General features: G+C 39.2%; 1 protein-coding gene across 1 annotated transcript in view; it reads left to right on the forward strand.

Moving 5' to 3' along the window:
• Positions 1-14447, forward strand: part of SLC9C2 (solute carrier family 9, member C2 (putative)) — a 100738-nt gene continuing 86291 nt past the window's right edge. Inside the window, exons 1-3 of the mRNA XM_008579261.1 lie at positions 1-136; positions 1958-2058; positions 3436-3564. Of these exons, the coding sequence (XP_008577483.1) occupies positions 1-136; positions 1958-2058; positions 3436-3564 (366 nt within the window). The remainder of the gene's footprint in view (positions 137-1957; positions 2059-3435; positions 3565-14447) is intronic.

Below are 14447 nucleotides of genomic sequence, written 5' to 3' on the forward strand. Positions count from 1 at the left end.
ATGGCAAAAGTGAATTCTTCCTTCTGGACACAAGCAGATGATAACGGAGCTGATTTACTCTGTGGGCGGTCAGCTGACTACTTTATTACAAAGGACCACTTCATAGTGCTTCTGTGTTCCACTGTTGTTTTCGGAGGTAGGTCATTGTTTTTAAAACTCTTCTCTCCATTGCCCTTTGAAACTTTTCTCTTTGCAGAAAGTGGTTACAACCAGATCGAAAGAAGGGGCCCAGTGAAATCATATGACATGGGTGAATGATGTCAGTCTAGCTTCATTAATTATAAGTAGCATCTATTCTACGTTCCCTCATTCAGAAACATTTGCTGAGCATGGCAGTGTGGTAGACATGTAAGGAGAATAAGATGGTCCTTAACCTCAGGGAGCCCTCTCATGGGGGAGACGGGCAAACAGATAATGACAATGCAATGTGGTAAGTATGGCTATAAAGATGGGGTGAAAATTCTCTGGGAACAAGGAAGAGAGAGAGCCTTACACTGCCTGCCTGGCCAGGCCTAACCTGACCAAGATATCTGAAATGAGGTGAGGACAATCAGGAAAACAGACAGATAGAGCCCAGGTATACAATTCACAATTTACATGGTTGATGCAATTAATTTTGTCTGTTTTATTTTGGCTTTTGATGTGATTTTTCCTCAGGGAAGATGCTCCCTTCCCCCACCCCCCCAAAGAAATTAGGAAAGCCTTCACAAATAAGGGCTTCTTAAACTGTGATTAAGAAGGCAACAGGTATAGTGAATGATATTCATGCAGATAAAATAATATATTCAATTATGCAGGTGCTTTATTCCACAATTCAGCACCAGTGATTAGAGAGAAGTTTCTAAGCCCCCTGTAAAAGAAAATTTATTTGGGGAAAATGTCAGTTGCTTTAAAATCCGTTCTGGAACTAGAAAGATTATAAAGCAACAAATAATAAAGCAAATATGTGTAAAGAATTTCAGTTTTACCCATTGTATCAAGGAGTGCAATTGCTCTCTCTGGGGGGTCTTTAAAATACTCACTAATGACCTTGGTCCCTTTTGGTACCACAAAGTGCTAATGACCATGAACTTTACTTGCTGTAGGTCCTTTATGACTACATAGACGTAAGTGCTCCAACAGTAAGGGGCATTGTAGAAATAATGTGAAAAACATTTCTTTATCTGGCCTTACACATAGTACCACAAAGTGCTAATGACCATGAACTTTACTTGCTGTAGGTCCTTTATGACTACATAGACATAAGTGCTCCAACAGTAAGGGGCATTGTAGAAATAATGTGAAAAACATTTCTTTATCTGGCCTTACACATAGGAAGTATTCAATAAAAATTTATTGATTTGGCTTGACCTATAGCTGGAAGGCAGGAAACGCAGAATCTGGGATGCCAATGAATCTTGCCGCAAGCATAAATTAATTGGATTACAGTCTATGTATTGACTCTGGAGGGAATGAAATTAATCTTGCACAGAGTAGAGAGTTTCAAGGCAAGAAAATGCAGATAGAGAATAAAAAGTGCCTTTTGTTACTTGTCTGATGAAGGCCGTTTACCCTGTGGTTATACTTGTGGCTTTTAGGAAAATTATAGAGCATATATTGCTGTAGCTTAGGGTAAATAATTATTAATATGAGATGTACAATGTAGATGTAATGTTTGGATTTTCATAATTTCTCATCATCAGGTCCATTGGTAGGATACCCATATGGTGATTCTAACGTGTCACTGGATGGGCAAATGGAAGGCTGTTGAAACTTCCATATTTTCCAAATTCACCCATGAGAGATGCCTCATTATGTGTGTCTCATACTTAAGAGATAGTATTTTTAAAGGCTGTCAGTTATTCATTCTTAATTATATGACAGAAGAAGTTTGAAATTAATAACCAGAGGGATGGATTATTAATTAGTTTGAAACTTTAAAATTATGTTTAAATAACACATGCATATATTTCTTTAGGGTTTTTGAAGACGTGTTTAAAGAATTTTGAAGTCATTGTCTTGACAATTCTTTCTCTATCAGGATTTGTGATAGGACAACTGGCTTACCATTTTGTTGAGGTACTTACTGTATGTACAATAAATTAGAGAATAAACTAAGGATAAATACCAAAACGAGGTTTATTCCCATTCTGTCCCTGAATGTGTAGAATCTTTTTCTATGTGAACAACTACTCAAAAAATTTCACCTTGTATTAAAAATTTTGAAAATGAAAACCACACAATTAAGGAGACATAAATTAGGGAAGCTTATGATAAAGCAGTACTTTGGAAGTGAGGAAAATTTGTTTCCTTTCTTGGTTTCTTTATCATGCCTTTGGAGCTTTGCTCTTGCTTCCTTCCCCTGTACGTACGTACACAGGGCTTCTTCCCTGACGTTGTCTTTCACACCTGCAGAGAACCTAGTTATAAAAAGGCAGCAATTATTTTCCTGGAGGCATGGTTACTTTGTTCTAACTGCCAGATTAAATGTAAAGCATGCATCATATAATATATGACACAGATACAAGAAAAATTCATTAATGTATCAACTTCTTATTAATTCCTGATTTCAACTGCATAGCATTGTGGTCAATAACAGTTTGCTTCCACTTATTCCTTTATTTTTTAAAAATGGACATAATGCTTGTATCCATCTAAGATCATAAAAACCTCTTCTTAGTCTTCCGAAATACCACCACCACTACTAGCTAACATCATTTGAGTGTTTACGACCTGCCAGGCTCTCTTTTAAGGGCTTTTGTATTTATTAACTAATTAAGTTATTAACTCTTGAGTTCATTCATTCTTGCAGCAATCCAATGGAAGCAGGTACTCTATTCCCATTTTACAGATGAGGAAACTAAGGCACAGAAAAATTAAGTAATGGAGGTTAAACTATTGATTGGGATAAAATAAACTTTTTAGGAGGGAATACTTACAGCACTTTAATCATTACTGTTGTTTTCCATTAATCTGTTATGACCTTCATGATTTATGTCTTATATACACAATCTGTACTCTTATATATGTATTGTTTTTTTCTACTAACTCACTGAAAGATTTTTAAGTTCTTACCAAATGTCTGTGAGAACACAAGTACCCGTGTAGGATGCTTTTTCCCACCTAATTCAAATTAGTATAAATATCTAACAGCCAAATAAAAAAAATACTTATCTGTGAATCACCTAAAATCATCTCAGGTATCACCAATGGTAGGGGTACCACTTTTGAAAGTACTGGTTACATCCCACAAGCAATGTTTGTGTAGCCCCAAACCACACAATTCTAGATCAAGAACTCCACCACAGGACGCCTGAGATTGACATTCTAGACAATCTCTCATTAGTTGCAAATTAGAATATTCTGAAATTTATACCGATTGATAAAACATCAACCTAGTTCATAATACTTGAAAATGGCAGCAAAAAAATTTCTTATTTACCTTTGTTACTTTAGGTGCACCAAATTGTCTACCCTCTTCTAAGAACACCAAGTTTTTCACTTTATTGTTATTTTTTACCTATAATTATATTTACGGCTGCTTTGGATGTGGACTTTTATATACTCAGGAATGTGTTTTGGCAGGTAAGGACACATTTTAAAACAAATCATAGTCAATTCTTGCTTATTTATGTTGATAGAGAATATGGCTATTGTATTAGTCTGTTTCTGTTGCCTGTAACAAAATATCTGAAACCGGCTAATTTATAGAGAAAAATTTATTGCTTACAGTTTTTGTGGCTGGGAAGTCCAAAGTCCATCTGGTGGTGGCAACAGTGACCCAGGGGTCTCACATTGCAAGATGGTTGGAGCAGAGAGAGCAGAGGGAGAGAGAGAGAGACAGACTCTCCTCTTCTTTTAAAGCCCTCAGAACCACGCCCCTGCCCGCCACTTTTAATCCATTCACTGCAGGCGGTCCTACAATCCAATCACTTCTTCAAGGCTCCACCTTTCAATTACCATAATTGGATTTCCCACCCTCTTAACAGTCACAGTGGGGGCTAAGTTTCTAATACACAAAACCGTTCAAGCTTCAGGGAGTTTAGGGGGGGACATAATTCAATCCACTACAACTATCTATATAGAATGTTAATAATTCACAACTCACATTTTTAGTTGTTTTATCCTCTTCATTTAACAGTCACAGTGGGGGCTAAGTTTCTAATACACAAAACCGTTCAAGCTTCAGGGAGTTTGGGGGGGACATAATTCAATCCACTACAACTATCTATATAGAATGTTAATAATTCACAACTCACATTTTTAGTTGTTTTATCCTCTTCATTCTGCAGAACCACTAATTAAAGGGAGTTGAAAGGAAGAGGAAGGAATTAATATTTGTTGAATGACTACTGTGACTTGGCACTGAGTAAACATTATCTCTGTTTTGCACATGAGCAAACTGAAGCTCAGAGGTCACAGACAAGGTTGATAAATAGCAGAACCTGGTTTCTAGTCCCACGTCTGACTTATCTGAACTGTATCTGTAGATCTGCCTGTTTTCACTGCTAAGATTGTTTTATTTGTGCCTTCTTTTTTTCTTAATCATGTTTGCTAGACCATTTTATTTATATTTTCAGAAGACATTTTAGTTTCTTTGGTTTTATTCTGTTCTTTCTGACATCTTGAGTTGATTGATTTTTAGATTTTTTAATTTTTTAATTAATTAATTATATTTTATTTTATTAATATTTTTTACATTCTATGATGTTGTTGTGGAGCAGTTGAGAAGGAGGGGGAGAGGAGAAAGGGGAAGGAAATGTGATAGAAGAAGGAAGAAGGAGGAGGGGCAGGATTGAGGCCTGTGGCACTCCCCTCATTCCCACAGGGGAGACCGAGGGGCTTCCAGTGGTGGCTTGGACATTGCTGGGTGGGCTGCAGATGTCAGGGGTGTGTGGAAAAGCCCTCGCCTCCCACCACCCCAGCTCAGGAACCCAAGGCCCTTCTTGCTGTGGCTCGGTGGTCATTGCTGGGCTAGTTGCATGTGTTGGGGAGGCATGGCCGAGGCCTGCGGCCCCCCACCTCCCTGCCTCAGGAGAGCCTGGGGTGCTTCCTGTAGCAATTTTTGGCTTTTTTCAAAAAAATCTTTTGTGCAAAAAAAAATATTTTGTGCATTTAAGGTTTAAAATTTTCCTTTTAGTGGCATCCTACGTTTTGATTTTTAGTGTTTCATCATTTTCCAATTCTAATTTTTTTAATACCTTTTTCTTTGCCCATTAATTATTTGGCAGTTGTTTTAAATTTTCCAAATGTGGCTTATTATCATTACTTCTCTTATCACATTGTGATCAGAGAATGTGGTGTGTGTTAACAACTTGTGATTTGTGGGGATTTGCTTTGTAGCCTTGTACATGACCAATTTTCTCAAATGTTCTGTTTGCTTTAGAAAAATGTATATTCTCTAATTGTTGAGTGCAGGGGTCTAAATTTGTTAGGTAGATTGTTTTGTTAATTATAAAGTTCAGTCTTCTATATCTTTGCCAATATTGCTTTTTAGCTCAATCTAACTAGCTTTCACCATCACTGTGGATTTATCAATTTCTTCTTGCAATTCTGTCAGTTTTTACTTTACATAAGTAGAGGTTGTTGTTAGATGCCTAAAAGTATTGTAATTTTTTTTCCTTATTATTTAGTAACCCTTTATCCCAAATAATGCTTTTGCCTTAAGTCAATTTTACCTGGTATTATTATAGTTACACCACCTTTGTTTTGGTTAGTATTTGCATGCTATAATTTTTTCCACTTTTTTATTTTCGAGATTTTGGTGTCCTTATGTTTAGATGTCTTTTTTGACAGTATACATTTGGATTTTGTTATTTTATCCAGGGGGAGAATCTCTGTTTTGTTTTTCGAAAAAACTAGTTTTAGCTCATATTTATTGTGATTAAAAATAGCTTCAGAAGGGCTAAAGATTTGAACAGACTTGAGACACCAAGAAAGATATATGGACTTGCAAAGATGCTCAACATCATAAGTCATTAGGAGACACCAATTAAAACCACAATGATATAGCACTACATACCTATTAAAATGACAACAGCAATAACAGCAACAAACGTGATAATACCTGGTGCTGGTGAGGATGCAGAGAAAATGAAACTCTCATACATTCCTGTTGAGAATGCAAAATGGTGCAGCCACTTTGGAAAACAGTTTGGGAGCTTCTTGTTAAGTTAAATGTATACTTGCCATATGACCCAGCAATCCCATTCCTGAGTGTTTTTACCCAAGAGAAATGAAAATTTGTTTTCACACAAAAACCTCTATGTGAATATTTATAGCAGTTTCATCCATAATCTCAAAAACCTGAAACAACTGAAATATTCTTCAATGGTGAATGGGTAAACAAATTATGGAACATCTTACAATGGAATATTACTCAGCAATAAAAAAAGAAATGGGGTATTGATAGGCACAGCATGGAAGAATTTAAAATGAATTATGCTAAGGAAAAGAAGCCAGACTCAAAAGGGTACATATTGTATAATTCTATTCACAGACTTTCTGGAAAAGGAAAAACTATAGGTTAGAAGAACGTACAGATCATTGGTTTTCAAGGACTGGGAGTGAGGAAGGAATTGATTACAAAGGGGTGGCATGAGGAGATTTTTTTGGGTGATGGATCCATTTCGTTTTTTCATTGTGGTTGTGATTATTTGACTATCCCTGTGTGCAAATTAAAGACATTATTATTTCTTTATTTTAATTGACACACTGTAATTGTACACACTAATGGGCTACATTCTGAGGTTTGATACGTATATATGTTGTATAATGATCTGGTCAGGGTAGTTAATGTATCCATCACCTCATTCATTTATCATTTCTTCATGGTGAAAATATTCAGAAGCCTCTCCTCTAGCTATTACGTGATGTACAAAACTTAACTGTTCACCGTAGTCACTCTACTGTGCAATAGAACACCAGAACTTAATGGTGAAAATATTCAGAAGCCTCTCCTCTAGCTATTACGTGATGTACAAAACTTAACTGTTTACCGTAGTCACTCTACTGTGCAATAGAACACCAGAACTTATTCTTCTTATCTAATAGCAATTTTATACCCATTGGCCAAACTCTCCCTGTTTTCCCTTCTCCCCTTCCCTCCCCAATCTCTGGTAACCACTGTTTTATTCTCTGTCTCTCTCTCTCTTTTTAAGATTCCACGTATTAGTGCAATCATGTGGTGTTTGTGTTTCTGTGCTTGGCTTTCTTTACTTAATGCAATGACCTCCAAGTTCATCCATGTTACCACAAATGACAAGATTTCATTCTTTTTCATGGCTGAATAGTATTCCATTGTGTATATACACTACATTTTAAAAATCCAGTCATCCATCATTGGACACATAGGTTGATTCCATATCTTGGCTATTGTGAACAGTGCTGTAATAAACATGGGAGTGCAGATATCTCTTCAACATACCGACTTCATTTCCTTTGGGTATATACCCAGTAGTGGGATTGCTGGATCATATGGTAGTTCTATTTTTAATTTTTTGAGAAATCTCCATACTGTTTTCCATAATGGTCGTACTAGTTTACACTCCCACAAATGGTGTGCAAGTATTCCCTTTTCTCTACATCCTTGCCAACACTTGTTTTCTTGTCTTTTTGATAATAGCCATTCTAACTGGAGTGAGCTGGTATCTCATTTTTGTTTTGATTTTCCCTGGTGATTAGTGATGTTGAACATTTTTTCATATGCCTGTTGGTCAATTGTATGTCTTCTTTTGAGAAATGCCCTTTAAGTTCCTTTGCCCGTTACTCAGTTGGGTTATTTATTTTTTTGCCAGTGCTCAAGTAACCCTTATTTTACTTAATAATGGCCCCAAAGTGCAAGAGTAGTAATGTTGGCATATTGTTATAATTTTCTATTTTGTTATTAGTTGTGGTAGTTAATCTCTTACTGTGCCTAACTTATAAATTAAACTTTATCACAGGTATGTATAGGAAAAAAACATAATATATATAGGGTTTGGTATCCACTGGGCATCTAGAAATGTATAGGAGGTACTAATGTAGTTTCACTATGACGTTTCTGGCTGTTGATATGTTTTTATTTATCAATACTGAAACTTATGCTTCCTAAATCTGAGGATTAATATATTTCATCAGTTCTAGACACATTTTAGCTATTATCTCTTAAATATTTCCTATACTTCATCATGTCATTCTTGAATTCCCATTAGTTGTATGTTAGATTTTCTCATCGTATTGTCCATGACTTTTTAAAAATTTTTATTCATTTATTTTTTTGGTGCTGTGACTTTTTTTTATAGAAACATATTTGCCTATACATATTTGTGGGGTACAGAGTTGAATATGAATACTTGTATATAATGTGTGATAATCAAATCAGGTTAATTAGCATATTCATCATTACAAAATGTAATCATTGTTTGCATCCATTAAACAATTTTCTGCTAATCCCCCTCTCCCTCCCCCTTTCCCACCTCTAGTAACCACAGTTCTGATCTCTTCTTCTGAAAGTTCAAAGTATTATTATGATTGTTGTTTCTTTCTTCTCTTTCTTTCTCTTTCTTTTCTCTCTCTCTCTCTTTTATTCATTTACTTATTTTTTAGCTCCCACTTATAAGTGAGGACATGCAGTATTTCTCTTTTTGTGCCTGGCTTATTTCACTTAACATAATTTTCTCCAGGCTCGTCCATACTGCTGCAAATGGCAGAATTTCATTCTTTTTTTTTTGTTTTTTAAAGATGACTGGTAAGGGGATTTTAACCCTTGCCTTGGTGTTGTCAGCACCACGCTCACCCAATGAGCTAACCGGCCATCCCTATATGGGATCTGAACCCGTGGCCTTGGTATTATCAGCACCACACTCTCCCAAGTGAGCCACAGGCCGGCCCGTGAATTTCATTCTTTTTTTATGGCTGAGTACTATTCCATTGTGTATATATGCCACATTTTCCTTATCTAGTCATCCTTCAATGGACATTTAGGTTGGTTCTGTATCTTGGCTATTGTAAATAGAGCCCAAATAAACATGGGAGTGCAGGTATATCTTCAACATGATGATCTCCATTCCTTTGGGTATATGACCAGCAGTGAAATTGCTGGATTGTATGGTAGTTCTATCTGCAGTTGTTTGAGAAACCTCCGCACTGGTTTCTGTAGTGGTTGTACTAACTTACAGTCCCACCAACAGTGTATAAGGGTCCCCCTTTCTCTGCATCCTTGCCAGCATTTGTTATTCTCTGTCTTTTTGATAATTGCCAGTCTAACTGGGGTGAGATGATATCTGAATGAGGTTTTGATTTGCATTTCTCCAATGATTAGTGATATTGAGCATTTTTTCATGTACCTGTTGGCCATCTGTATGTCTTCTTTTGAGAAATGTCTATTCAGCTTCTTTGCCCATTTTTAAATTGGGTTATTTTTTTTTTACTGTTAAGTTATTTGAGTTCCTTTTATATTCTAGATATTAATCCCTTGTCAGATATATAGTTTGCAGATATTTTCTCCCATTCTGTAGGTTGTCTGTTCACTCTGTTGATTGTCAGATTATGACTTTTTTTTTTGGACACAGTATTTTTCCATTTTTATTTTATTTTCTTCTAGCTAAGTGAGTTCATTACTATAATTTTACAATTCCATAATTATAAAAATAGCATGCATAAATAATACTCTCAATACTACTTTAAATATTTTTTAAGATGGATTATAAATTAGCTTTGTTTTGAAGTAATGTTTTAGATAGGTAGGGAGTTACCAAGAACTTAGACTACTGAAAGGTCTAATTCATTTTAATGATAGTAATTTGATTATTAATCTTTATAAGTAAAAGAGAACTGCCACTAAAAATGTGAGTTTCTAAGGGTTTTCCAACAGAGAAGAAAAACTTATGTGAGAAGTATCAAGTAACATATGAACAATAAAAACACAATCAAGTCGTGTTTATTTCAGAACTACAGTGTTAATTTAGCATCAAAAAAAAATCTCTGAGAGTTTTTCAAGATGGCGATGGGTCTGGAGCGGGGGTGCCAGAAGACAGCGTGAGCCTGAGAAGTGTGCGCTGTACTGCCAGAGTACTACTTGCATTTCCAAGAGCAACAAAAAATGAACAAATCGTTGATCAACTAATCTACAATGATAAAAAAGCAACTACAGATTCGAGGTTTAGGGCCGACACCAAAGAAGATTCCTGAGAGTGCCCGAGCCATGCCGCGGGACTGAGTGAGCAGCCCGAGGCAACAAAGGCCAAGGAACGTGGCGGCAACGATGGAAACGGAAACGGAGAGGAAGACGCCTGACCGGCCCAGCTCTGTGAGCTCTGTGAGTGACCCCCAGCCCAGCTCCGCTTGCAGGGCAGACGCCCATCCGGAATCCACCTACCACACCAGGCTAGGCACCGGCACCAGTGCTGCCTCCATTTTCTTGGGTGGGGGCGGAGCTGGCCGGCTAGGCCAGGCCTGCCCTCCTCACTTGGTGCGGCTCCTCACTGAGCCTTGCCACTTGTGTGCCCCAGCGCGGGGCCTCCCAGGGCCTGCGGACCAGCCTATAATCCCACTCACCCCCCTGGGTGGACACTGCTGTACCGTACATCCGCCTTCTCTGGCGGGGCTGGTGGCGTGGGGAGCCCCCGGCCAGCGTCAGGAGGGCAGGGAAGAGGAGGCCAGCCCAATTGTCACTCCACTGCACCCTGGGCTCAGGCCCCAGGTAAACTTCCTGTTTCCGGGAGGCAGATACCATCTCTGTGGCCATCAGTTCGGAAGAACCCCAAACTGATTTCTGTTTGGGAGAGGTGTGGCCGGAGCACTCTTGAGCTCGCTTGAACCTGCTGGAGTGCTGACTGTGGGTGGGCGCCGGAGTCAGCCTGCGCCAGGGGGATTCAAAGAGGAACTGTGTGCTGTGGGATCCTCCCCCGAGGAGCTCACGCCCTGGTGTGGGAGATAACTCAACTACACAAATAACCGCAATACCAGGAGGAAGGTGAGAAGCCCAGAGAAAGCCCTATCCAGGGCCACAAAAGCACCCAGAGCGACCCTAGCAGAAACCTGAAAGTCTTCCTGGGTGGGGCGGGGCCGAGCAGGGGCTTGAAGTCCTGGCTGAGAGACGAGGATTGCAGAAGACATGCCCCAGCCTTGTACTGAGTGCAGAGTGGGGAGGAGTCCGGCAAAGGAGGCGGAGACTTGGCAAAAAGCACACACCCTGCGAGCCGCCTCTGCAAGGTCCAACAGCCCCACCTAGTGCACACAGAGTGGGGAAAAGCCCGGATAGGGAGGCGGAGACTCGGCATAAAACACATACCCTGTGGGGCCACCACTGTATAATCCAGCAGCCAGGACCAGAGCGCACGGAACAGAGAGAAGTTCTACACGGGAATTGGAAGCTCAAAAGAGACCACACACCCTGTGGTACTGTCCCGCGATCCAGCAGCCCAGTAGAGTCCAAGCTGACCAGAGAGGAGGCTTCCCGGAGAGCCCAAGACCCGAGGCAAATGCACATACAAGACACTAGAGGGCTACTGAGCAGTCACAGAGGTAGCCATACCAAATTGACAAACACAGACATACCTTAGTTGGCCAATAGGGTCAAACCTGTGCACAGTGAAACCCCCTGCCAAAATGAATAAACATCCAAAAAAAGATACCAGAAACACAAAAAACCAAGAAAGTACACCACCAAAAGTTAATAAATCTCAAACTCTAGATCCTATAGAACAAGAAGCCCTTGAAATGAATGACAAGGAATTTCGAGTGATAATCCTAAAGAAACTGAATGAGATACAAGAAAACTCAGCTAGACAGCATGAAGAAATAAAGAAAAATATACAAAACCTGAGAGAGGAAGTGTACAAGGAAATCAATGTCCTAAAAAAAAATGTAGCAGAACTTACAGAACTGAAGAAGTTATTCAGTGAAATAAAAATCACAATGGAGAGTTTAACCAGCAGGCTAACGGAAGTTGAAGAGAGAACCTCTGTACTTGAAGATGGGCTGTTTGGAATAACACAAGCAGAAAAGAAAAAAGAAAAAAGTATCAAAGATATTGAAGGAAACCTGAGAGAGATATTAGACAACCTTAAACGCTCAAATATCCGAGTCATGGGTATTCCAGAAGGGGAGGAAAAAGGAGATTGTATTGAAAACATATTCAACAAAATAGTGGCAGAAAACTTCCCAGGCATACCAGAGTATTAATTGCATTTCCAAGAGCAACAAAAGGTGAATAATTCTTTCAACAACGATCCTACATCGACAAACGAGCGGCAGCAGGTTCGAGGTTTTGGGGCCGACACAGAAGAGGACTCCTGAGAGCACCCAAGCCCTGCTGTGGGAACGAACGAGCAGCCCAGACACCAAAGGCCAAGAAAGCCAGCAGAAACGGAGTGAAACTCTTAAAAGCTGCAAGAGAGAAGCGTCAAATCACCTATAAGGAAGCCCCAATCAGGTTAACATCAGACTTCTCATCACAAATCCTAAATGCTAGAAAGGAATGGGATGATATATTCAAAATACTAAAAGACAAAGATTGCCAGCCAAGAATACTCTACCCTGCAAGGCTGTCCTTCCGAAATGAAGGGCAAATAGTATATTTCTCAGACAAACAAAAACTGTGGGAGTTCACTACCACACGACCACCCCTTACAAGAAATCCTCAAGGTAGTACTGGGATTGGTCCCTGAAAAATAACTACCACTGCCATAAAAATCCAAGTAAAATCAAAACCCACTAGTATAATAAAAATGAAAATCATGAAAAGAAAACAAACAAACAAAAACACTATCTATAACCTAAGAAACCAACAAACACAGAAAACAAACAGCAAAACAGAAAGCAAGGAACAAAAGACACCTAAGACAACCAAACAACCAATAAAATGCTAGGAACAAAGCAACACCATTCAATAACAACTCTTTTTTTTTTTTTTCCTTTTTGTCTTTTTTTGTGTCCGGCAATGGATCGCAACCCTCTTTGTCGCGCCTGTACTGGACCGGGACCGGCAACGGGATCGCAACCCTCGGTGTAGCGCCTGCACCTCGCTCAGCCAGTGAGCGGGAACCGGTCTGTATGTGGGATCTGAACCCTTGGCGGGAGCGTCACCATGCTCTCAAGCGGCGCACTGTAGCAGTGCGCCACCGGGCCGGCCCTCAATAACAACTCTTAATGTAAAAGGTTTAAATTCCCCAATCAAAAGACACAGATTGGCTGACTGGATAAGAAAGATGGACCCAACTATATGCTGCCTACAAGAGACCCACCTCACCCATAAAGACTCACATAGACTAAGAGTGAAAGGATGGAAAAAGATCTTCCATGCAAACAGAAAAGAAAAACGAGCTGGAGTAGCTATACTCAAATCAGACAAAATAGACTTTAAACTAAAAACCATAAAAAGAGACAATGAGGGTCACTACATAATGATAAAAGGACTGATGCATCAAGAAGACATAACAATCATAAATATGTATGCACCCAATGTTGGAGCACCCAGATTTATAAAACAAACTCTATTAGACCTAAAAAAGGAAATAGACACTAATACCATAATAGCAGGGGACCTGAACACCCCACTCTCAATATTGGACAGATCAACCAGGCAAAGAATTAGCAGAGAAACACAAGAACTTAACAAAACTTTAGACCAATTGGACATGGCAGATATCTACAGAACATTCCATCCAACAACCTCAGAATATTCATTCTTCTCATCAGCACACCACATACCACATACACACCACACACACCACACAATACACAAACATGCGCATACCACACCACACAGCATACACATACCACAAACATACTTGCACATACCACACGGTGTACACCTACCACACCCACATGCCCAACACACATGCACCACACACCACACACACATACACCACAGATCATCTGGATCATCTGGAAGTGAGCTCCCAGAATTGGACCCTGTGTTGAAATCCTCGATGGTTTGGGAACAACTAGGGACCATCGTTCCCTGTGAAAAGTCACGCGGCAGCCTGGCCTGTGCTCACCTGCAGACTTGCGGGGGGTCTGGGCAGCACAGCTGGAGGCGGGGAAGAACTCAGGAATGTGCTACGAAGTCCAATAATCAAAAAGTTGGTTTTTTGAAAAGATAAATAAAATTGACAAACCATTAGCACGGCTAACAAAAAAAAGAAGAGAGAAGATTCAAATAACAAAAATTAGAAATGAAAAAGGTGATATTACAACTGATCCATCTGAAATACAAGGAATCATTTGAGACTACTATCAACAACTATACACCAACAAGTTTGAAAATCTGGAGGAAATGGATAAATTTCTGGACACACACAAGCTTCCAAAACTGAGCCATGAAGATGTAGAAAATCTGAACAGACCAAGAACAATAAAGGAGATTGAAGCTGTTATTAGAAGGCTCCCAACAAAGAAAAGCCCAGGGCCAGAGGAATTCACTGCAGAATTTTACCAAACATTCGAAGAGGAATTGACACTGATTCTTTACAAACTATTCCAAA

The sequence above is a fragment of the Galeopterus variegatus genome, unplaced genomic scaffold, assembly GCF_000696425.1.
Source record: "Galeopterus variegatus unplaced genomic scaffold, G_variegatus-3.0.2 Scaffold1844, whole genome shotgun sequence".
NCBI lineage: Eukaryota > Metazoa > Chordata > Mammalia > Dermoptera > Cynocephalidae > Galeopterus > Galeopterus variegatus.